Raw genomic sequence first — 25,174 nt, 5'->3', positions numbered from 1 at the left:
AACGCGCTAGAAGTGACGCAAAAGTGCAGAACGTTCTGTTTTCACGACTCCGTATCCGACGCCGGGCGCAAGAGGGAGATCCGACCCGGAGAGTAATTTTATGCTTTCACGCATAGCAGAGCAGTAGGGTAGGTTACTCTCCTGCAGAATCTTGATTCCGCATATTCCGCTTGCCCGAGCAGCTTCCATGAGATAAACCCGACGCGGAATAAGGCCGGGCGATGGCATATTGGCTAGGACGAGCCGATGACACGACGCACAGTTTCCGGAGCAAATGCTTCCGGTTTTTCCCGACGAAGGATCCTCCGCCTGCAGGATCCTACGACGGCTGGAGTCAGTTGTACGAGTTTAAATTACCAATTCGGATGATTGAAAATTTCATAACCCCTCTCTCCACGTATATAGCGCTGCTATATCTTAATCGAGTCCTGCGTCGCCGCTGCTGCTATTGCTCCGGGAGGACCCTCGAGCGCACGGGCTATGCTTTGATCGATTCGCTGCGCTGCTCTGCCAGAGATGGATGGATAGTTTCACGGCGAAAATAGGCAGATGAATAAGTGAGTGGCCGGCCGGTGCGCGAATCGATCCCCGGTATTTCTACTAATGCTCTGATTGGCACGGGCTGAGCTATATATATACGTCGGGAGCTTCGCGCGGACCGAGTGGCCGAATTGATTATTCCCGAGGCTGCTTTTGATGAAGAAATACGTACCCTTGCAAAGTGAAGGGTAATTACAATTAAAACGCGGTATTCGTAGAAATAAAGGTGCTCTCGCCGCTCCCCGACGAGGAGCAGAATTCAACTAACATTCCGAGGGCCCGGACCATGTGTATTATGCTTTCGCTCCCAGCAGAATATTAAGTCGCGCTTATTATTATACCGTATCCGGGCCAAATAAAACAATCGGCGAATTTACCTCCCCGAAAGCTCATTGTCTTCCTAGAACACACGCGCCACGTCGGTGCACAGAAAAAGGAGGCTAGCTGGCGTTTCTCGAGAAAAGAGACCGTGACTCGTCAGGCACGGCCTACTTCTGTTCACGACAGAGGGGCCAACTCGAGTGCTCTGGAGTTTCCTAATTTAGAGAGTCCGTCTCTTTTCGTAACCACGACGACTTTTCTCGATATTCCTATTGTTATACTCGTTGTTGTACACAAGGAAATGAACGATGATGATGGAGCTTCGGCGAAATTCCGATAAATACACTCGGAATATTCGGCTCGCAGCGAGACGGTACTTATAACGAAGCGGAGTGGAGCTACGAGCTGAAGACGGAACGACCGAAATGAGAAACGGGCGGAAGACAAAGACGGACATGTTGAGAGCTTGCGGGCAAACGCGCGCAAAAGCAGCGCCAGCAGTCGAGCCTTCGTTACTTTCGCCGCTCGTCCGCCGCATCGTGGAAATTAATAGAGAGAAGCTCCTCCCCCCCCCCTACCCCAGCAGCTACAACATCACCGCCACGCGAACAATGCGGAATTACTCGATGGATATATTCATCGCCTGATGAGGTTCTGGAAACATTTTATACGTTATTCTTTTACGCAGTATTTAATTACGCAAACTTGATGCATCCGCTTCCGTATAAAAAAGCTCACATGGCTGATTTACTCGAATAAGGTGCGCGACAGCGGCGAACAAGAATACAAGCCGACTCGCTCGGTGGAAGCACCATCATTCAATGCCGCGTGTAGTTTAGTTCATCCTGATGCCTTTCATCGCCACGTCTCTCTTCTTCTCGTCTTCCGCATTCCTGGCCTTTCAACCCTCTAGAGTGTCTCTCCCCCGCAAAGTCGCATCGGTACCTACCACTACGTCTCCTGCTTCGCTCACATACACGTCAACTGAAGCGACCTAAATTGAATTTTAATTAAATCTTTCTCTCTCGACGAGTATTTTTTTTAAGCTCAACTGGAATGTTTCATTGTTTGTTCTCGCGCGACGATAGTTTTACGCGTAATCGAGCGCCGACCTTTCGTTTCTGCTTCGCTCTGATAGTTTTGCGAGATTGATGACGCGTCGACCGATTGTTTCGCGTTTGCACGTATACAGCAGAGTAATGGCTCTGACGAAGATGACGAATCGTCAACGAGACTCGGCTAGGCTTTTGCAGAAATCGTACGGAATGGCAGTATTGTTAACTAAGCCGAAGCAAACTGTTGTTTTTATAATTATTGACGCGAATCGCAGTGATCCGCGGCAAACATTCGAGAGGCGCGTTCGACAAGCGCAAACAATCGCTTTGAAAACCGAAATGAGATCGCGTTGAGTACACACACATGCACGCGCATACTCACGCAAACTCGAGCTAACCACGACGGAGCTACTGAATTAAATCGGAAAATTCAATCAGCGGCCATTCGGAGCGTTATAAGCGAAATCGAGTCTTCGTGTTATACGCTTAATAGGATTGACGGCGTGCAGGCTGCGCGAAAATAACGTCGCGGTGAAATATTAATGACTGGGCAGACGCGGCACCTAAGTACAGTATTCACTTGGTGCAATAATCTCGAGGTATCGTAATAAAATGTTCCTGCACACAATCGCGTCTGAGAGGATAAAGCGCAGAAAAAAAGTAATTTCAAGCGAGTTAGGAAAAAGCGCTCAATCTCTGTAGGGGTCATCGTCTCTTAGCAGTAATTTCGAGATCTCGTCGTGGAATTCATCTTCGAATGGACGGATGAAAGTGTCGCGCGGCCAATGGCTGTAGGGAGATGGGAGAGGAGAAGGAAGACTGCTGCTGCTGCTGGAGCAACGAGAGGAGACAGATTTCATTCAGTTTCAGTTATTCCGAGAGCGACGGTCTTTTTGTTCTCCAGCAAGAATTTATCGGTTAAAGTGTCATTGGAGCGATGACTAAATGTAACGCAGTTAAGCGCAGCTTTTTCGTCTGTTATATCTTCATTTCGACCGAGTGTTTCTTTCGAGCGGACGAGCAGCGAGATGATGAAATTGCTGGGCGGATTTTTGGGCATAAAAATTGTACTGCTACGAATGACTTACGAGCAATGAATTAGTGCGTTATGGATTGGAGTTGGTCGAGCTTGTAAGATTTGATGTTATCACTGATGGAGAACATGAATTATGGAAATTACGCGCCCAATCGTAAACTTTATAAATAGCACACACGGGTAATATTACATATATATTCAACTTGTATTAGAAATACAGAAGACTCAAAAACAAAAGAGTTTGAAATTACGGTACTATACAACGGCTCTAAAGCAACAATAAACTCGCAGACCAGCCGATGTTATCCTTTACGTTCCACCGTCAAACACGCGCTAAATTAAAACGCCGAGATACCGTAGAGTCAAGAAACTTTTCCAAAGTCCAAAGTCAAAGATAAATAAAAGGAGAGCGCGTATCGCGAAAGGTGGAGCGGCTCCCCGGCAAAAACCCAAACGAGCGAGCTTGCGCGCACGAGCTATACGTATATACCATCGAAGAAAAGAAATTCCAGCGCCAAATCATCCGGAGGCAATGTTCCTATGTATTACAAGGCGCTCCGGTAGCCGTATACCGAGTTTAACAATTTTCAGAGTGCGCGCCAGAGAGTCCTGCCAAGCTCTGCGACAACGGCGCGCGCTATATACATCGAATATAGCATAGGTATCTGTATATATATAAAGTCCAAGGAATTCGGCCGGGAATTTCACGGGGAGATTTAAGGCGCACCGGGGGAGCGTCGCCTCTCACTTAAATCAAAAATCGAGGGGGGGGGGGCAGGCGGTGGCGCAGATGAAAATGCTTTTTCGGGGGAAGGCCAGGCGGAGCACACTTGTCCAATGAAAAGCCGGCCGATGATAAATGCGAGGGACTGGATTGCGCGCGCGAGATCGAGTGTTCGACAAGCCGGGGTTACGCGCAATGCGGCGGGGAAAAATGAAACCGGTTCCAACGATTAATGGTCGAGGAATGGCCGATTGCGGCTCAAATTTTCTCGGATATATATCTGCATGGGTTGCCTGGGAGAAGAGGGAGGATCCAAATTAATGAATTATCCTCCTTGGAGTCGGGCGGAGGACGAGTCTGCCAGAAAAAGCTGCCGCGGGATTTTCTGGTTCGCCGTCGTATAGCTGTGGTAATCTCGCCAGAACACACAGTTTGAATATTTAAGAATGCAAAAACACAGTGCGCATGGGAGATTTCCTCGAGGCGCAATTTTTCTCCGGCGAGAGAGTTACGAAAGCTCGAGAATATTCCTCAAGCCGCGCGCTCGCACTATCTCTCTCTTTTTCCATGCCAATTCAGTTCCATTAGCGAGAAATTGCGAGTTGGCTCCTTGCTTTGAACTCGTTAAACCACCTAAGAAAAAGAATCAGGGGAGAAGGCGAGAGAGAGAGAGAGAGAGAGAGAGAGAGAGAGAGAAAGGGCTGCGCTGCCGAGAAAACGTGAAATCCTTAAACAAAGGGAATTAGGGGCATAAAAACGAAAATAAGAGTTATTCGTGTAAGAAGGCGTAAAAAAGTTAAGCATAAAGAGATAGGTCGCGCGGAAAGGTAGGATAACGGCGCTTTTACAAGAAGAAGTTTTCCTGGTTTTCGTATAAAACTCATCGAAGTTCCGAATTCATCGAGAGCAATCGAATAAACGCAAACAGAATTCTCCGAAAGAAAAGCTCACCCTTTGTTCCAAGAACGTGAATGAAGAAATAAATAAAATTCCGCGGAATCCACATCCATCCAATCGATGAAACGCGAAGCAGTATGGATGGAATATTTCGCGTCTGCCATATAGAGAGTCGACTCCCACGCGCAAACGGTGTATACACAGAAAAACACAGAGCACGAGAGCCTCTCGCAAAGCATCGACGTCACAACGAAGTTTCGCGGCACACAAGCGTTGCAACCGCGGATTGTTGCGTTTGTTATTCGCTTCGCGTCATCCCCGTACTTTTACCTGCGGATAGAGAGACGGACGAACGAAAACGCCTGAATCCGCCGTGATTGGGCCATTTTCTCGAGTTGATCCGAATCGTTTTCCCTTTGAAGGGGCCGACTGTACCTACGGGCGAGCGTTTTTCTCCAAAGGATGCCGGTCTGAGACGGAGCAACGGTAATGTAACGTGATTTCGACTCGCTCCAGGCGTTTCTCCTTTATTTTTTCCGCTCTCCGTCCGGCTGAAGGTTTATGGTTCCTGTCTACGTGTATACGCGTGAGAGCTTCGTCGCTGGGCGCAACAGGATTCCGCTGGCACTTCGAGCTTTTTCAGCGCGCGGCGGAAACTATTTCGAAAAATGAAGTTTCACGATTATCGAGTTGCCGCGGCCTCTTGAAATTTTTATGAGAAATCCGAGAAGTCGTCCTCGACGAGTTGTATACCATATAGCGTGTGCTTGTCGCCTATTACACGCCAGGAGTATCGAGAATGTTGATTCGCGAATTTTTAATTAAAAAAGCTTCAAGAAAGCAGCGGCCCTTTATGCGCCGCGAGAGTAATTACACAATTCTTTAATTACAGCGCGACGACAACGAGTCTGTTATTTGGGTCTTTGGAGAGAGCGCGTACACATACACACGCGCGCGCGCTTCTCAACTAAATAACTCCGCGGAAGTCTTTTATTTTGACGCACGCGCGAGCTTCTACATGTGCAGCCGCGCGAGCGATGCGAAATAAAAAGTCGTCCTTTTAGCCACTGAAAGCTTTTTAGCAAAAAACCACGAAATCTTTCGGACCCATTCAGTCTGAACGCCGGTGAAAGCAGGAGAAAAAAGCCAATTTTCAAATCGAAAATTTTATTACCACCGAAGAGACTCTCGCGCGAGCTTCTTCGTCAGACCTGAGCGTAATCGGAAGCATTCGCAGCCGGCGGACTACTGAGGGCGTAGACGAGACAGCCGTAGATCCCCAGGACGGCGACGATAGTAGCGAGTGTAAACACCGCCTCGTCGAATCCTGTCGAGCGGAGCAATTTTCGTTCTACAACTACACAGGGATGTGTATTTTCGCCGCGGCGGTAAATGAAAAATCGCGAAAGAGACTTTAAATTGCATTTTGAGTCGTTTCTTGGTTTAGTCCACGCGCGGCGAGGAAGAGCAGTCGGCGTTTTTTCTCCTTACTTCTTTTGATGTACGCGGAGGATGAGCACTCGACCGCGCATAAAATGCAAATTAAAAATGCGCGGAGGGGAAAATGAATGAATTACTTTCTTTCCTCGCGGCAGCGTCGTCCTCGTCGTCGTTGCTCTCCCGTCTCGCTGCTGGCCGTCTGTTCGAAATCTCCTCGTCGTCGCACTCCGAGTCCTGGCTGCAGTATTGTCCCTTGCATTGTTCTCCTGGCACGAATGAAAGTGAGGATTGTGTATTTGGCCGCGGCGTTTTTATTTATCACGGCTTCATCGAGGAAGCTTTCAAGACGTATACCCTCTTTCTCTCCCTCTGTCTCCCGAGCTACTTCCATTTTCGCTGAATTCTTAATAAGCGCGCAGCGAGATGCGAGATTGCCTGTGTTTTGTTTTCTATTTCCGCGAATGAATGAAAAAAGTAGCGTGTCGAGGCTGCCTACTTTGTCCGGTTTTGGAGAAAGCTCGCGATTTGCTTGCAAAATTGCGGGCGATGAATCAGGCTTTTGTTTTCGATGTATTTCCTTTGCACGCGGGGTAATTCATATTCGCTCACAGCCCCGCGGGATATCTCGTCCTTATCGCGGAAACGTTGAACTTCGCAAAGTAGCCGGATGCATCACCGGCGTATTATCTATTATCATAATCAGTTTTGTACGGCGCGCTATCGATCAAGCGCGCGCGCGCGCGCGCGCACCGCGATAACCCGGCAGGCCGTGCACCGTTGCTCAAAAATAAATTATCGAGCCCTTCGATCGATCGTCGTTTGAATTGATAACCGCGCCGCGTCGAGACAATGTTTCGATGGAAAATTTAGCGTCGCGCATCTATATCAGCCGTCGCTCAGAAGGTATAAACGAAGGTCTAACGGAATATATAGTCGGAGAGGGTCGCTGACATCAATCTGCATCGGGCGAATCACTCACTCGACATGGCTCTCCGTGTTTCTATCTCTCTCTCTCTCTCTCTTCGCGTCGAACTTCTCCGTACAGTTAATCCCCGGTTGATTCGCTCCCAGGGGCTAATTCGTCACCCATGACTCGCCGCAAGTGGTATATACGGAGGAGAACGAAAAATCTACGGTGACTCCGCGGTCTCTTCTGGTGCGCTGTTTCCGTCGACCGTTTCCACTGTCGATGTGGCCGTCGGCACTGCTTCCTCCCGCGGAGTTTCGACGACTAATTGTTCCGTCGGTTCCGGCGACTGCTGTTGATTGGCGACGGTGACTTTGGCACACGCGGCTAGACAACAGCAACCGCCACCGGCTTCTTGGAGTAGTTCGACGTTTTTCTGGCCTTTTATCGAAATATTCAATTACTCAACTCTTCTGCATGTAAAGTTTTTTTTCAAAGCTTTGATATTACAACTAACGAATCGTTTCAAGTTTTTCAAACAAATAATTAAGACTACGGGAATAACGATGCTAAAAACACAAAAAATGTGAAAATAAATAGTTTATTTTTGTAATCACATTTCACAACTTTTCAAGCATATTAACCCGTTTCTTTATCATTACTTTGCATAAAACTACAGCGAGATTCATAATCGAGTAGATCGTGCAAAATTTATCTCCCGTACACCGTTCCGCGCGAATATGGCACGTTCCAATCGAGCGGAAAGCTTTCTCTTTCGCGCGTGTGTACGTATACGGCAAAAAGAGCTTGCAGCAGAGGAAAATTCTCAAAAGCGGCTTCTGCTCGTTACGTACGCGAGAGGCTACCTATATATATATATATATATATATATATATATATATATATATATATATATATATATATATATAATACATGGAACATAAGGATGAACTAGAGCACACCTTTGGCCGCCGCAGCTCGTGCTTGCGCTCGAAGGAAGGCGTCGCGCTTGCAGTTGTCCTCCTTGGTACAGCCGATCGGTTGCATTTTTCAAAGCGTCGAGCTTCGCCGGAGCCGTTTCCTGTGTTCGTTCGAACCCGCGTGAGCTTGAGGAATGTATATGGATGTGCTCGGATGGATGAAATGTTTCTTTCGTTTGAGGCGTGTGTATGATCGATCGAGATGGAATTCTGCGATGCTCCGAAAGAAAACGCCATCGATATGGCAAAATGCTCTAAGTACTGGATTTATATTTATTCTACGCAAATGCACCGCCGTAAAAACAGGCCAGATAAAGTCGCTGAAAAAAGTTGAATTTCATATGGTAGTCGATTCATTTTGCTCAACCGAAGAGAACCATCAGCGAAAGCCGTAGGAAAATGATCCCGAGTAAAGTTTCTTGCGCACAAGCTCGGAGCGACGACGGCTCAACGTCGCAGAGACGGATAAATTTCGCAAATCTCTCGCGCAGGAAAAAGCGACTGCAGCGGCGGCGAAGCTATGAAAAACCTGGAGACTGCCACTTGGCCTAAACTGCTCGACGCGGAAAATTCCCCGAGAAAGAGAGAAGGAGGAGCTCGCTGAGAAGGTTTTAACGCTGTATATACAAGGCGGGGGTGTTTTTCTAGACCGTCAAATTTGTCAGACGCACTTTGGACAAGCGATCGGCGGAAAATTGCGCACGATGATATGTATTTTAAAAGCGAAACTTTAAAAGACTGCTCGAATCGTGTAGTCTGGATGGGATTGACAAATATTATAAAATTAAATTATTGTCTAGATTTCTGTATAGATAATGCTTTATTTGGATTTTCAGAAGTTCTAAAATACGCAATGTAAATCGTTTGTTAAAAATAAACAGACGTGAAATTCAAAGCCGTTATACTAAGGCGTAAAACGCGCACAAATCATTCCGACTTGTCTCGGGAGAAATTATCGTCATCCCCGCGATACTACATAAATCGCGATTACACCGAGCCCTCCACGGATACTCTCTCCCCGTGGCAGACGTTAAAGAATAATCTCGGCATATCCCTTTCACAAACTTCGCTGCGAAATTCTCTACAAACCTCTTCGCCTCCCGTCTTTTATCACCCCAATCCTTTCGCATAATACGCGGCCCGCGTAAAATATTAACCGTCGATATATCAACTTTATACACAGCCCCAGTATAACCCGCGCGCTTTAATCGCGAATTATTTTCTTATCTCCCCGGCCGAAGTAAAAAGACTAGGAGAGAGAGGGAGCAGCCGCGTTCTTCCGCTCGCCCGAGCGCGCCTTCTAATCGTTAATCAAGCCAAAGTCATTAGTGCGCGACGTATCTTTCTCTCTTGCTCTCTCTCTCTCTCTCTCTCTCTCTCTCTCTCTCTCTCTCTTTCTCTCTCTCTCTCTCTCTCTCTCTCTCTCTCTCTCTCTCTCTCTCTGTGTTCTTCCTTTCCTTTCTTTTCGCGCACAGTTTTTCCATCAGCGCCGTTACTCGGCCGACGGGCGCCTACGCGTTTTTTTCTTCTCTTCCCCGCGCTAAGGGACGACGCGCCGCATCGATTTGCCGTGAATCATTCTTTTGAGAAATAGACGATCCGCGAAAAAGAGACCCGCGCGAGAGGGAAAGAGAGTCCGATGTAGTGTTTTTCCCGACGCTGGGGGAGGATCGAGCGGCTGGAGGAGCGTGAAGGTGACCGAAAGGAAAGAAAGATTGGGGGTTATTGTATCGGAATATCTGTTGTTTCGGGCTTGGGGAATTAAATTGATAATTTATGGAGTTTTTTAAGTGGACGATAAAATAAATCGGTCTATGAATTTTGTTAATGATTTCGTGTGTGGTTTGGTTTTTAAGTATTTTTTGAAGCGAAAAGAACTGGTTTAGTCTCTATCTTATTCAAATTATGAATCACATCGGAACATCTAAAATGGCATCGAGAAAAGAAAGAGGAAGAAAAGAATAACACACGCAGTTAAATTGAGACGTCAAGTGGAATGAATTACGTGCATACGCACGCTCTCTTTCCACCGATACGATAATGAACGAGAGGATGGAAATCCGTCCGACTCTTTTTGCAAAAGAAAAAAAATCAATCGAGTACCTTCCGCACGTGCACAGCTATCAGTATCTCGTGAACGATATGATCGTCCTCGGTGTAGACTTAATTTATCCATACACTTTGCCATTTAATTACACTCATTTGTAAAAGTGAGACAAAAATTATTCGATTGCACAGCCGCGTGTATTCGAGGTTACGAACGACTATAAAATGCCATATCGAAGCAAAAAAATGTCCACTGAATCATAAATTCACTTACGGATGTTCAGCGCTTTTTTTTTCCTCAAAGAGTGAACAAAGGGCTAGTCGATACACGGGAATTTTTTGAATTTTCAAATTCTTCATACGTAAAACGGAATTTTGCTAATGAACAGTTCAGCAGAATCGAATTTGGATCCGGAGAACGACGCGACGAAACTGATATGAACGTGTGTACACACACACGTGTGATAGAGGGAGTCGATGCTCGTTTTTTCCGAACGCGCGCGAAGTTGCCAGCTTTTTAAACAGAGCAATATTGCCGCGCGTCGCACACCGTTTTATTTTTCATTAGTGTGAAATACGCCGACGCTGTCGAGAGGCGAACCAATATTATTTGCGAAACTCATCGGGCGCAGCTAATTAGCGACATTGTGTGCTGAAATATCGATGCATATCGAAGGTGCTTGAAGCCGCGACTATAGATGCGATTTGGTGTAGATGATCAATATTGACGAAAATATCGATTGTGAAACTCTGTGTAAGCGATAATAAAAATGAAAGAATATAACGCATTTTTCGGTTATCGTAGCCGTGAGCAACGATCCCAAGTCGACGAAAAATTTTTAGTTATATAGAAGGAATTTAATATGGCGAGTTTCTTTTGTTTTTTTTTCAAAACCTGACAAAAATGGTTGTTTGGACGTAGATTTATATGCTTTTAAAACAATGTCGCTTGGCTCAATCTCGAAATTTTGCTTTTAAAACGTCCGATACCACTTTTCTAATGTTTATTCCTTTACTCTTTCTCTCTATACATCGCGCAGTAAAACGGCGTCGCAGAATATAATATCGGCATCAGCAGCTATACCTCTGCATCAGTAACATCAGTCCGGCAAAGTACGCGAACTCTACTCGAAGGACCGAACGCAAGAGCAGTATCAACTTCGCTATGCTGCCCGAATGCACGTATACCTGTACACAAGCACATACACTTACATACAGTAAGCGCGTGCGGTATCAACAGGACAAACAGCCCCGCAGCAACGGCGTATTCGATCGAGAAACGGCACTAGCAGCGCCAGCCGCAATGTACCTAATACCCACTAACGTCGGTTTCCGGCTTTGGTTTGACGTTCTGCAGGAATGCGCTTTCTCCGCAATTACGGTTGTATTAATTGAATCGTCCTATAGCCTGCACCTATACTCGGGCTTGCGCGTTTGATAAGTTATAATTAATCTGAGTACTATACCCGCAGCAGCACGCGCCCGTTATATACAATTGCGCCTTTTATTTGCACATCCGAGCGTTTTGGCTTCGTGCGTATAACGATTCGTCGTCGGCTTTCTCTTCTCGTTTCATTTTTGTTTCTCTAGTCAGGGCATTTATTCTTCGCGCGACGGCGAGAACAGTTCGCTATAGTATATAGATACGCCGAGCTTTCGCGAAGAAGCTCTTACTTTTTCAGCGGCTGCATCTGCATCAGATTTGCACAGGGCCGCATGTATAAATCTCGAGTGAATTCCATTTCCAGCTATGCTCTCAGCTCTCGCTGCGCAGATATAAAGCACGCGCGGGTGGAAAGAGAGGGGGGGGGGGGGAGATGTAGCTATGGAAGGAGCCACCGAGGGAAGAGAAACAAATGCGACTAGAAATAGAATCAAAAGAGCGGAATATTACATGCTCCATAAAATACCGAGTGGCTTTACACGCGACTTTATAATTCAAAGCGGAAGAATTTATGGAAATGATGAAGAGGTCGAACAAAGAAGGTGACGCGCATGTGCCGCTTTTTTTACTAGTGACTATATCATTCGAAAAGATTTTAAGCTTTTATGAATTTCACCTAGTAATTTGACGAAATCATTTAAAAATACAAATAACAGATGGAAAAACGGCCTGAGATTAATCTGTAGTTCCTGCAAGCTCTGAGGCTGTGTGAGCGAGCTTGCAACTGTTAGCTACGGGTTCGTCATAATTCACCTATTCACGTTTTAAAATGCGACGTCAGAGAGCGTGTTGGGCAGTTCTACGGTTTTCTATCATCACACAATTATCTTCTCAGTTGTCACATTGGGAGCACAGGAGAGTCTCGAGAGCAGCATCTCATAATCGCAACCAACAGCGCTATCATATGCGTGCGGGTTTCCTGTTAGAGAGCTGTGGTGTGTTCGATGAGGGATGTGATAGTCTTCTGTTTCTGCGAAATTAATTCCAGCGTCTTTCTCATTCAACTCGAAGTATTCTTAAAATTAGCCTTCTATGCAAAAAAGAGAGCGAGAAAGACACTCAATACTGCAGCTCGCATACATTATTCAAGGCCTAGCTCAGTTCGGAGCCCCTCCTCTCGTCCGAGTAAAGCAGCAACCGCACGTCGATCGACTTATGCATACGTACACACGTTTCTCTCTCTCTCTCTCTCTCTCTCTCTCTCTCTCTCTCTTGAATTTTTCTTTTTGTTCTTCTTAATGCGGCTTTTTCGCCTCCGCCGGCACATTGTGTCATGCGAGCTTTTTATTTTCGAGAGAGCCCGGTATGCGGGTCGCGCGCAGCACGAGTCTATTGGATTAGAAGGGATGATTTGTTATTTATGAACCTGCGGGAAGCGCGTAAGCGGATTGAGCCTCGCCGGAATTAGTTAGTCGAGCAAATCTCCGAGGAAAAATTTCACCACGCGTCCGCTCTGCGCGTTGCACTATAGACGAGGATTCCGAATTTTCTGCTTTTGAGCGAAGCTAGGAGTTTGAAGAGTTTCGAAAATGTTGCGCAGTGAGAGCGAACGAATGTTTAATGAATGCATTCGCGTAGACACGTTAGCGGCCCGTCTGACCATATGCGGGCGTTTCTACTGTGAATTGTACCTCGAAACACACGAACGAAGGTTCGCCAGTCGTCCTGAAATCTTTGATTTAAAAAAGCGCAGTCATCGAGAACAAAATGCAAATGCGTTTCCTGCAAATCCCCGCGAGCACGAATCATCGCGCACGAGCAAAATATAATCTTGCATAATAGGAGAGAGAGCTGCGCGTATAGCACGCGGCTTTATTAATATATACGCGGGTTCCGCGCTGCGAGTATTCCATTCCCGGAACAACTCAACCGGCTGGAACAACGGAGAGCTTGCGGTTCGCTGCTGCCTTGTTCGCCTAATTTCGTGGAATTAACTCGAGCGCGGCGCGCATCGCCGAGAGTACTTGACTCTCTCTCCCCTGCATTGGAAGTACATTGACGCTCGAATCTTTCGGCTTGTCTTTCCGAGAAGGTATATGCGCCGCCGTTTGTTCGCTCGAGACTCTATGGTGTATAGTAATTGCGAGTAGCTCTACGCGGCTGTAATAAACGCTGAATGCGAGCTCTCATACTCTTGATGATTTCCACGGGTTAATTTTACTACCTTATAATGTCATGGCGTCGCGATGATATTCGTTTCGTTATACTGTTCTATCACAACATCGCTAACGGAAGATACTCCATCGTTAATTAACTGCAGCGAGTGAAAATGAAAGAGCGAAATAAAAAGGCCGCGGCGCGGGATGAAATGTAAGAGGCTATTGTTTCCAGTACAACAATAATCGGATATATCGTCGACAGCGGAGCAAACAGAGAATTGAATTACATTCATAGCGTCGGCGGTTCGTTCTTCTCCTTTCATTATCGTTACGCGTAACTACACGCGCGACGAAAGCTGCAGAGAACGACGAGGTGACGGACGCGCGTATACACCGCGCGCATATGTAAACAAGCGTCGCGTTGCGCGATTGCGCGAGAAAAAAATTAGATTAGCGCGCACTCCGCGAAAATGCATGGAATAAAGTATAATGCGTCCCATCCAAATGAACGCGACTTTCTCGTATACGCAGGGGCGAATTTAATTAACGCAACGGGAATAATTCTATCGAGCTTTTTACCCACCTCTCATCCCGGGGGTGTCTCGTTAAAAAGATTGTCATCGCGGATGGGGGATTCAAGAGTATTATGCGTCCATATATCCATACTCGCGCCAGGTAACAGAAATGAAGCTTTCCCTTCCACTCAACAGGTGACCGCATCCGGTCAAAAATCAGTTTCTCTCGATCCCGTCGAGCTTATTCCAGCACCTCTCGTCGTTTGGTCCCACCTCGTTATTCGCAACTTGTCGGAGCGCTTCCAATTATCCGAAGTAATCTAGTGAAGCTCAAGAGGAAATGCTGTGCCTGACTGCCTAATAACGTGCTCTCTCATTCTGGGTCTACCATTCAGAGCGGCGTCCGCTCGCGTCGCGTAAGTTCATCCTAAAATCTTGCAGACTGCGACGACGGCGGTCTAAGGGGTCTATTTACGGCGAAGCTCTTAGCGGCGCGTCTGCGCGCCCACTTTGAAGGCGACGTAACTTGATAAAGCGCCCGCGGAAATCCCACTGCGAGCAGGCTATACTCTCTCTCTCTCTCTCTCTCTCTCTCTCTCTCGCGCGCGCGCGCACTTTGTTGTTGGATAAATATTTCAGTTAAGCGCGAGCGCCAGCGCCGGGCAAAGATTGCCGCCGGTATTATAAACTATGGAGTGCGTTGAGGTCTCGCTTTGTTCGCTACTGTGTATACTGGTTTTGCGCGACCGGTTGTTCATTTATTCACAGCGAATGAATAATCCGCTTGAATATTGCTTCGGTTGGCATAGGGAGAGAGAGTATCGGGTGCTATACACGACGTGCTATGAAGCGGTGGAATATTCGATGGGATTGGATTTTTTCTGCATATTTTTGGTGGAATATTTATAGTCGCGGTGCGGAGACCTAGAGCTTTTCGCCGTGCTGCAGTGCGTGTCGAGAGCATCGACGAGGATACTCGGTAATGCGACAAGTGCTATAGCTGTATATAGAAAGCCTTTTCGAAACTAATTCTAAGTTGGGGCATGCAGCATCGACAGCCGCTGCAAACATTGGGTATTGGAGCGTATGCCTGTGTGTTATAGCAGCGAGAAGATAAACGCCAAACGTCATCGAAGCTTCACGAGGGTACTCGTATGGAGAAGGGGCACGTGGTCCTCCGCAGCTACGATGAGCATCAACATCGGTATAATCAAACGACTGTGCACTCCGATGTTTGTGTATCGGAGTTTCGAGCGTAATTTGCTTTAGGAGTTTCTGTGTGTGTATAAGCAACTGACGGCTACACTACGTGTACAGTGTGGATTTCTTATTATCGAATAAATTCCAAGATACACATTTCACTTTGCCGAATCGGAGTTATTAACAAATTATGCGGGTGTTGTATAAATACAATGGATATATTGCAATAGCAACCGTTATTGGATTCCACGTGGATTGACTTTACAAAGAGTTGAGTAACTCACAGCAAGAAGCTTCCTCGTTAAAATATATAACATCATTAAATTCTTGCCTCAGCAATACAAAAAAGCTTTCCAGCGACGAATCACCGAGAAGATAAAACTCTGCTTCCTTTATCAAACACACAGAAAAAACTGCAGTCCCACTCGGCGCAAATCCGCACAGGAAAAGTAAGTCCTAGATTCCATTAGCTTTCAATATGCACAGTCAAGCTTTTTCGCTCTTCCAGAGCGCGCGCGGAGAAAGCGGAGACGCGAGAGAGTTAGTTCAGCGCTTCATTGGTACAGAGTAACGAGTCGATGATTTATGCGCGAATTTTCTCTCGTGAGAAAACGAACGCCAGTTCACAATCGTATAGCGAAAGCAAATTATACTCGTCGACTGCTCTCGATACTTTGTGACTTTGTTAAACTATTCTCTCGCTCTCGTATATCTACCTTTTTGTGATTATTATTCATAGCGCAATGGGGAGAATGCGAAGTATGACCTTAGGAGAAGTTCTGCGGGCCGAGGTTTGCCGAAGCTCGACGATTAATCAAATACCAAGCTGTGACGACGACGTTTTCAAAATGTCGCAAGTTCCATCCGTGGGTCGTGTAACGAACCGTAACCGAAGTCGTCGAAGCGACGTGAGCTGGTTAGCACTTTCGAAAAACTAACACCGCTTGTTGAAACATTTGTTCTAGCTCGAAGCTTTTCTCGTTAAACTCGTGCTCGATTTCCACAAAAAAGCTCACACTGGCCTATATCAGCTTGTAACCGACTTTCCCCCAACAAAAGTAAGCCGCCAACAAAGCTCCTGATAAGCGCAACACAACGCAACCTAATTCGGCAAGAACCCGCCGCAGAACAATCGCACGAAGCTCGCGCTTATTCATCGAAAAACGATCATTTCCACACACACCCCCTCAGTTCTAGCTCTCCTCGAGAGTGAGGGAGCGATAGCTGCACGCGCTCATTGTGTACGAGCAGCCGCAATTATAGCAGCTCCCGAGTAGTGCAGTTCTCTCTAACGGCATCCAGGAATACACACGACGACGACGAAAACGACGAAGGAGTATTATATAGCAACGGCAGTAGCAGCCGGAGTGGAAACGGCTCTGAAATTAATCTCGCTTTGCGCCAGCCAGCCAGCGCATACTCAAGGCGTCGCGCTTGATAAGTAATTACTGATTAATGGCGCAAGCTTCCTCCCCCCTGTTGCGGCAGCGCAGCTTACCATATGGCTTATCGTCCATAAGCTCGTTACATTGTCAGCGCTCCCGAGCATATCTCAATGTATACGTAGGCAGGTGTTGCTAATGCGAGAAACGTGTCGTGACTGATCGCCGTCTTCTGCGCTGTCTTACCAGACGCGGGCTTAACTACTTGCGAGACGATCGAGCTTTCGTATTCGCAGCGTCATTACAGAGGTTCTTTGTTTGTAGCAGAAATAACAGAACGGAATTAAAAATCTGAAAAAATCGACTTCATTCCAAGTCTCATCAAGAATCAACCCGAATAACTCAAAAGGAATAATGAAACCGGAGGTTATAGCTGCGGGCGTCGATATATCCTTTGCCGCGCGCGAACGAAAATTCGAGCTGCACACCGGGCACTCGCTCTCTATACGTATACACATCCCGGGCATTGAGCCGGTGCAGATCCGCATCTGGGTTCGCGCTGGGCGGACGGCTGCAGGAAGCGTTAGTTTCGCGTGCCTGGGCTCCAGCGCTCCGTGGGTAACGCTAATGACGGATAATCCAGTCGGCTTAGCCGCGCACGTCCCGTGTCGCACCGCGCGCGCGCAGAGAGAGTGTATAAGGCCGCGCGCGACTCTCGAAGCGTGCAGAGCGCGGCCAAAGTGAATTATTTCCGGGAATAATTTTAAACAAATCATCGATGCTATTTCAGCCTGGCTTTGCGAAGAGACGATTCGTATAAAGTTTCTCTTTGTACGCTGCGTATAGAGTGAAAAGCTCTGTTATACAGCTATCTTGAAAATCGTTTTTCTATTAGCCTAGCAGGATATTCTCGCAGCTTCAGCAGAACCCGCGTTTTTTGCCAGCCTCTATCGCAAGCCGAGGGAAGATCGTAGCTCTGCTGGCTGAGCTACTTTTGCGCTGCGGCCGCTCGATTTTTCCGGTTCGCAAAAATTCGGCTTTTAAATCATCCGGGATTGTAATCTCGGCTATTTCGCGCGTTTTAAAAAACCTGAATATACACCAATCTTTTCACTGTATACACCCGCAGCTATTCTATAGGGTCCCATTGTTACTCGACTAATTTCGCGACCAATCAGTTTCAAGCTTGAAAAACAAATTCACACGCGCATTCACGTCAAGCCGTCGGGCCGCTCAGCTTAAAAGCGTAAGCTTTTAACTTTCTTCCAGAAAGTCTGAATGGAAAATTCCAAACACAAGCGCCAGTGTGACTCGTAAACAGCGCACAGCTGCGCTCACGCTCATCAGTCAAAAGCTCTGTATACGCGAAGCCTCGTGTATGCTTGCGCGCGCGCGACATTCCACGAGCTTTTATTGCCGCGCGTTTGCGCCTCATTAACGCGCGGCGCGCGAATTAACGACGAGGACGCTTTTTAGTGGAGTAGCTTACGTGTATACGCGGCGGTTTGCGGCCTCGTGATCGATGAATTTACTAAGCTACTTAGGCGCGTGGCTTTATTTTTGATTGCTATTTTCGGAAAGCACGTTGATTGTTCTCTGCGAACACGTTTACGTCAAACTTTCAGGAAAGGACACAAAAGAAAGCGATCTAAATTACGAAAATGAAAATTTATTATAATAGAGTGATAACTCTATTATAATAAAAGAAAGGCTTTTCGAAATTAAGGTACTTTCGAAAAAACAGCTTTGGTAATTAACCCAACGCGCGATTCGGCGATGGATGAATTATTTTTTAAAGCTTAAAGTAGTATTCGGCCAAGGGTCATTGACACAGAGGTAAATAAAACAGTTGCGTTCGAGCAACGACCTCGACGAGATGATGATGAGGAAGAAGAAGAAGAAGAAGACGAAGACGAAGAAACAGCTGCAGCTATGGGTGATTACTGAGAGAGACGCCGGTAGACAGAAACCCATTTTTGTAGGACCTCTCGCCATTGTTTCTGCACGAAACGAGATAGAGAGCAATGAGCTCTTATTCTCAGAACTTATTCCAGCTTCTATACATCTACGTATACACGCACAAAAACGAAATAGAGACGGAAAGGTAGACGACTGTAATAAGGACGACCGACACATCGACCTCTCGCGTGTTGTGAATTTCGTACACTGCATGAACGCCCGGCCCTTCAGCGCGTCATCATCACACGTCGAATATCGAAAGGCTCTTTTTTCCCCTCCCCTTTTATTCTCTCTGTACACGGTCCTGCCTGTTGGCGATGGTAATTAAAGTACATCATACGCGCGCGCCAAGGCGGCTTTTGTCGATTAGCCGCGCACAAAGAATCTTCATAAATTCAACAATGCTTCAATTACCGCTCGTCCTTTTGTGGCCGGCGCTCGAGTGGATTACGCTCCTTGCGCTTTAATTAATATTAAAATTGAATTTACCCTGCGTGACCGGGACGTGTACGGAAAATCTCCGCTAAGACTGTTATACGAGCGATTCTGTACGGGAAGTCGGCTCTGTCCGAAAATTGAAACACTACTTTCATATGGCATGCTCGTAGGGTCAGGTTATTATTCGTTGTGGCATTTTTCCGATAAGCTAGTTTATGAACTAATCACCAGAAACTATTTAATGAAAATTATCTTTACAGTCGGTGATTTTCTACGCGAATAAAGAAAAAATAAATCATTTTCGAAACTAGCTGAAATTTCGAGAAGGTTTTGATGCCCTGATTAATAAACTGGTATAGTAGTTAACTTTCTGTTATTTCAACAATCTCTCAGCGTGCAGTTGCCGCGTGTAATTGGAAAAGTCGATAAATTTTATGAATCGAAAGCCGATACGCCGGCGTGCGGAGCAATAGCTTCAGTTTCTAACTGCTCGGAATTTGATTCTAACGAAGTCGATGCCTCTATACCCCCCCCCCCCCCCCGCGCTATGGCTGTAATTAAATTATTGATTTTTCGACGAACGATACAGCCCATTCGCGATCCCTCTGCCGATACTCGATCCCCGACTTCGTCTGTCACATTTTTTCCAGCCTCGGCGTACAGATTCGATACGGCCAAAAGTTTGAAACGAAAACAAATCTAATCAAGTTCGACGAAATATTTTAAGGATATAGGTATACCATTGCTGTAATGGACGCGAAAGTGGCATCGTCGGGTTTTTAAAAAAAGAGAAATTCAATTACTCTTTGCATTCCCCGAACATCGAGAAAGTTCGTTATGTAGTCGCGCAGTCGTCGCACTCTTAACTCAGCTCGACATACCGCACTATTCAAACTCTCGCCACTCGCGGTTTGGAAACGCCACTATATTATCCTCTCTCAGCACCGCGAACTTTTGCGCGAATTTCAACAGCTATTCTCAAACGTCTGGAACGTTATTAGTTCCAAGAGTCTCTGTGTTCGCCTAATGATTTTCCAGCCGCCGGAAAGTAATTAACTCCATGTCGAGCGTTAGCGTTTCAAGAAACAACGATTTGGCAAAGAGTTCGATGCCTTTTGCACAGAGAAGCTGCAGTCGGATCATTAAAACAAACAAAACTCATCGCGACGCTCCATCTAGACAGAAAAAGAACGAGGAGAGCTGCGAGAGGGTTGAAAAACAAATACAGCGACCGAAGTTTCCGCGTGCAAAAAATGACGGGGTACGGGCGAGAGCAGAAAAAAGCTACTGACCGCTATATAACTCCAGCGAGAGAGAGAGAGAGAGAGAGAGAGAGAGAGAGAGAGGCAGCAGCTTTCAGTCCTATCTTCACGCCTCGGCGGGCGCCAAGCGCTCGCAAACAAAGCTCCGGCAGAGCGAGCCCGCGGACTCTCGCCTCCTTTCGCTCGCCTGTGAATGCCTGTTTGAATTTCGGCCGGGCGTCGGTGCGCGAACGGGAGCGACGATAATTACGCAAGACACCTACTTTTTGCCTTCTCTCTCTCTCTCTCTCTCTCTCTCGCTCATTTAACGGTATATATATATATATATACTTTTGGCACGGGTCCGTGAGATACATAGCTCCGTGGCGCCGTTTTTTTCCGACGGCAAAGAGCAGAAAAGTAACGACTGGCTTAGCGGAGAAATGGGTCCGAGAACGGATGCAAAGACTGGGAGATGGCGGGGAAGATTGGAGATAGGCACGATTGAAAGAGGGACGAAGGAGTTTTCTCTCTTCAGAGCAAAAGAAAAAAGCCTTCTTTCGCTTTCTTGAAAATTTTCACCATCATGCTTCGTCGTCTTGATTACGGTGACTCTTTGCCGACAACGATGTCTGCCATCTCTCATTTCGATCGATCACATTCAAAGCTTCATTGAGTAAAACGCCATAAACAAAACCGAACGCCCGACGCGGCCGTTATACGAAGAAAAATCCTCGCTCAGAGAAAGAGAGAGCTAGCGAGCCCACGTGCAAATTAAACGAGCTATCTCCGCGGAATAAAGTAGCCGTTCGCGCTGGCTGCTGGTTAATTAAAAACGAAATTATTTATCGTTGCGGCATTGCGCGCAAGAAACAGCTGCTGAGCGACAAAGGCGTTGCGGCTTCAATTAACGTTCGCTACTGCGGCCGCTCCAGCCCTCGGGCAGAATTACTTTCTGCATTTTTTAATATGCTGGGAGGAAAAAACAGAGAGAAGTCGGAAATGCGTTGTGAGAGGGGTGAACGACATTGCGAGCTGCCAGAACAGAGTATAAAGCCGTAGAATTTTTTTCGACGAAGAACGAATAGTCGTATCATATCACACGTGGTAAATTGAGTAAAGGGAAATCAAATCGCAATAATCGTCGAGTACCTACTACACTCATCGCAAATCGAATATCGCGAGCGATCCGTCCACCTTGTTAATAACAAACTCGCGCACTATTGTTAATCCCGCGTACAGCGAAAGAGCGGTTTAAAATGCCTCATCATTTATAATTAATCACCGTATTTTAATCATCCGAAATTTCGATCGAGCCATTAAAACGTAAAAAATGACCAACGAGAGGGAGCACCGGGGCAAGCCCCATCAATCTCATTAAATTGCAAAAGAAGGGTGAAATCGATCAGCCGGTCTATTGGCGACTCGCGCGCACCGCGGAGCTCTCGGCTCGCGCGTACATAACTCATACGGCTGGAACATGCATCAGAGACGGTAATCGGCGAAATCGAGCGGCTTGCACTGCGCTCGCGCGGGTTACACTAATCGGCTCTTCACACGCACGCGCGCCGCGTCCGAAAATGCGCGGCCTGGCCTCCTCTGGTAATTAACAGCTCGCCAGGCGTAAACGAGTTTGTTCGAGCTAATTAACTCGAGCCCCCGCTCATTCGTTCGGCTCCGTGCGACCCCCCTCTCTGCAGCGCATGCATTCGTATATGTATATGTATACTTGTATACACAGGTACTATGTGTGTGTGTGTGTGTGTGTGTGTGTATATGTATCGAGAGCGCATCGCGCGACTGCATGCGGGGGACGCGTTGTTGTTATTATTGTAGCTCTGCGACGTTATTAAACTCGGAAAATTTCAGCGCCGGAACGAAATCCACTTATGCTGGCGCTGCTGCAAATATTTGCCCAGGGAAAAACGTCTGTTAATACACCTGTGCGTTGGCGACCGGAGCGGCAAGTTCATTTTTGTCGACTGGACGGCTGTTTAATCCGCCGCAGGGTTGAAGCGATAATGAATAGTTCTCGCGTACGCTTCGGGAGAGCTTTTGTTGTTATTCGAGTGCGGGGATTGCGCGACGTGTATTCTTTCGATTATACGCTCGCTTTATGAATCGACTAATTTTTAATCAATGAAAAATATTGCATAAGCCGCTCTATCGGCGAAAACGAGTGAACAGCTCGTATAACGCTGATGGAAAAAAAGACGGACCACACAGGTCGATGGCTCTCGGTCGCAAAGCTCTCCGATATACGAGGCGAGTCACTCATCCGCGTAAGAGATCTTCTCTTGTCTCGTCGACGTGCGGCTGTGAGTGCCGATGACGATCGGGCCGTCTCTCTCACACGTGTATATATGGGCACATCGCAGGTAATCGTGGTGCGGCGCGCTGTGTGTATCGCGCACACACGCGGCATGTGTATCGTAAAAGTCACTCACCCTGAAATTCCTTCCGGGCAGCGCTGACGGAAGTGACGATATTGGCCACGTGACCGAGTACCGTCGCGAAGAGCAGCAGGCCAAAGAGCAGCTGTGCTATCACGAACAGATACTCGCCCTTACTTCTCGGCCTAGAAAAAATTGCAAAATTTCCTACTTCAGTAGAGCCTCTTCACGAGATAGTTTTACGTCTATCGTCGCGCGTTAGAGCGTCGTCAAAGTTTCAATTTTCTCTTTTTATCGTGTATAGGCAAAGAAGAAAACAGCCGTTTATAATTAGCTTAGTTTATCAAAAAGAAGCGGCTCGACTTATTAGTGAAACGCGACGCTATCGACGCGCTTCTTACTTTGCTTGCTTGCTTGCTTATACCTCTAACGATCCTCTTTGCACTCGTTTGCCGGCGCAAGCTTTCTTTCCCGGCTAAAGGGGGATTCTCTTACACGCGATAGCAGATATCCTTTGGTAATAAAAGAACTTTTCCCTTACAATCTCGTCCCCGATGTTTACACAACCTTTGCGAAAGTCTTCGATCGAATATTCGTCGCGCAAGTACTTTTAATTAGACGTCAGCTCGTTTAAAAATTCGAGCTCGCTTCTTCGAGAGCGCGTAATCGGATATCACAGTATGCATACCTCGGCAGATCCCCAATAGTCGTGAGGGCCAAGGTGCACCAGTAGTAACTCTGCAGGTACTGCTTGACGACGTCCGCCGTCTCGGAGTCGCTGAATACCCAGTTCTTGCTCCCGAAACCGTTGTTCTTATAAATAATGTGATAGAGGCACCCGTTCCAGTGAAAGATCACCAGTAAGTAATGGATCAAGGACGTGGAGCGAAATAAATTCGGATAGTTCGTGTGTCGCTCGGTCCTGTCCATGAACGCCCAAAATCTGAAAGCGCGCGATGCGTTCGTTGTATTTGTTGCTTGATGATATAATGCATATACAATAGCGCTTATACTCACCGGTAAATTTTAACGAGTCTAAAACTTCGCAGTATACTGTTAAATCCTATAGATAAGTATAAACAGTCGAGGGGCAGCAGGCACAGGCAGTCTATGTAAAAGGTGGTGCTGTTCATGTAGTGGGTGCGCAGCTTCGTCGCGTCGGTCTGCAGCACGCCGTCCTCGAGGTAACCCGTACGGAAGTGGAAAACTATGTCCACCAGATAGAGGAAGTCCGACAGGTAGTCCAGGCAAAACCATACCACCAGCGTCTCTCCTGCGCAGCAAAACAAAACATTTCGCCTTCAGATACTCTGTTTTTATAAACACGCACAAATACAGCGATTCTGTCGCGTATAACACACGCGTAATCGATGAATTGGCAAACTGACAAGGCGAAGTCGGGAACGAGAGCAGAGGGCGTTAATTCGGACTCCGCATTAAATAATTCGAGTGCGAAAATTAATCAATCGAAGCACGCTGCAGTGCTCGAATAAATTCGAGCCCGCGTTATATCCGGCCTCTCGGAAGGCACGCAGCCAGAATAACGAGAACGGTTCGAACAGCCTACTCTCCCTCCTTCTCTCCTTCCGACAATCAGCGGAATTCCGAGGAGAGAAAAGAGAGACGTAGACAGAATCGATAGTTAAGCTCCTCGTAATTCGACGATTCGAGCCGTGCGGCAAGCGCAGTCGAGCGTGACGCTGCCGTATACTGGCTTTCGCGATTGTATTTCCGGAGCAGCAGCAGAGCTTTCCTATACATATATGTATACACACGCGCGCGAGGCTTATACAGAGGGGGACTGACCGTTGATCTCCTGGAAGGCGAACCTGTAGATGATGACCCAGAAGTTGTAGAGGAAAGCCAACGAGACGACCATCGACCAGTAGTAGCAGAGTCGACCCGCCGGATCGAAGACGAACGACCAGTTGGGCGCACCTGTCCGAAAGCCTCGCGAGCCCGATTGGCCAGGGTAGCCCCGGCTGCCGCGTTGCTGTTGCTGCTGCTGGGCCGTGTAACGCCTGGAAGAGGTAGATTGTTAGATCGTTAGATTGTTTTTCAAACATTCTCCGGACGTGTATGCACGTAACGAAGCTATTCTGTTTTAAGGGAGATTGGGGACACAAGAATTTCTCTAAGCAAGCGCTACACTGTCGTTAAATTTCATGAGATACACGGCTTTCCATTACTTGGACGATGCTATGGTCATAACTCTACTCACAACATCGAAAGTCACTGTAGATTAACAGATTATTATTTACTTACAAAAGCTTGATAGAGGAAAGTCGACGGTATTGGACCCCTCTGAAGGAAAAAGAAAGAGGTAACCTGTACGTCGATATATTTCTTTGCTGCCAATGAATATTACACGTACAAAAGCTTCAATAAATATGCAAACGCAATCTTTTAATCTATATATAGACGCATATATAGCGAAAGTAAAAAACGAGTTGCTTCGGATAAAGCTCTCTGCAGCTTTGCATAAAACAAAAAGTGTCGTCCCCGGCGTTTCGCTGGGAATTCGAATAAACCGAACACACAATGTCAGGTTTTATCG

The 25,174-nt window shown here is 46.9% G+C and overlaps 1 protein-coding gene and 1 long non-coding RNA gene across 12 annotated transcripts in view; both read right to left on the bottom strand.

Moving 5' to 3' along the window:
* The window catches only part of LOC100119807 (cyclic nucleotide-gated cation channel alpha-3), a 174,161-nt gene that overhangs the window by 56,894 nt on the left and 92,093 nt on the right, over nucleotides 1-25,174 (bottom strand). For 7 of the 9 annotated variants that reach the window (XM_031925070.1, XM_016982984.3, XM_016982979.3 and 4 more), the window contains exons 6-10: nucleotides 24,883-24,921; nucleotides 24,424-24,638; nucleotides 23,635-23,890; nucleotides 23,306-23,560; nucleotides 22,672-22,802 (exon numbers count right to left, since the gene is read on the bottom strand). In XM_031925070.1, the coding sequence (XP_031780930.1) occupies nucleotides 22,672-22,802; nucleotides 23,306-23,560; nucleotides 23,635-23,890; nucleotides 24,424-24,638; nucleotides 24,883-24,921 (896 nt within the window). The remainder of the gene's footprint in view (nucleotides 1-22,671; nucleotides 22,803-23,305; nucleotides 23,561-23,634; nucleotides 23,891-24,423; nucleotides 24,639-24,882; nucleotides 24,922-25,174) is intronic. The other 2 variants (XM_032596441.1, XM_016982983.3) reach the window with 1 other exon arrangement.
* On the bottom strand, nucleotides 1,537-10,457 carry LOC107980736. Of its 3 annotated transcripts, XR_001728888.2 has the most exons (7): nucleotides 10,221-10,457; nucleotides 7,883-8,001; nucleotides 6,993-7,361; nucleotides 6,151-6,279; nucleotides 5,748-5,900; nucleotides 4,904-5,229; nucleotides 1,537-1,855 (listed from the first exon to the last, which is right to left on the bottom strand). It is a non-coding gene; the product is annotated as an uncharacterized LOC107980736 (long non-coding RNA). The 3 variants fall into 3 exon arrangements; XR_004344549.1 differs by lacking the exon at nucleotides 4,904-5,229; XR_004344550.1 differs by lacking the exon at nucleotides 5,748-5,900.

Source organism: Nasonia vitripennis, chromosome 2, assembly GCF_009193385.2.
Source record: "Nasonia vitripennis strain AsymCx chromosome 2, Nvit_psr_1.1, whole genome shotgun sequence".
Lineage (NCBI taxonomy): Eukaryota > Metazoa > Arthropoda > Insecta > Hymenoptera > Pteromalidae > Nasonia > Nasonia vitripennis.
Note: the sequence above shows the minus strand (reverse complement) of the source record. Positions and strands in the feature narration are given on the sequence as shown.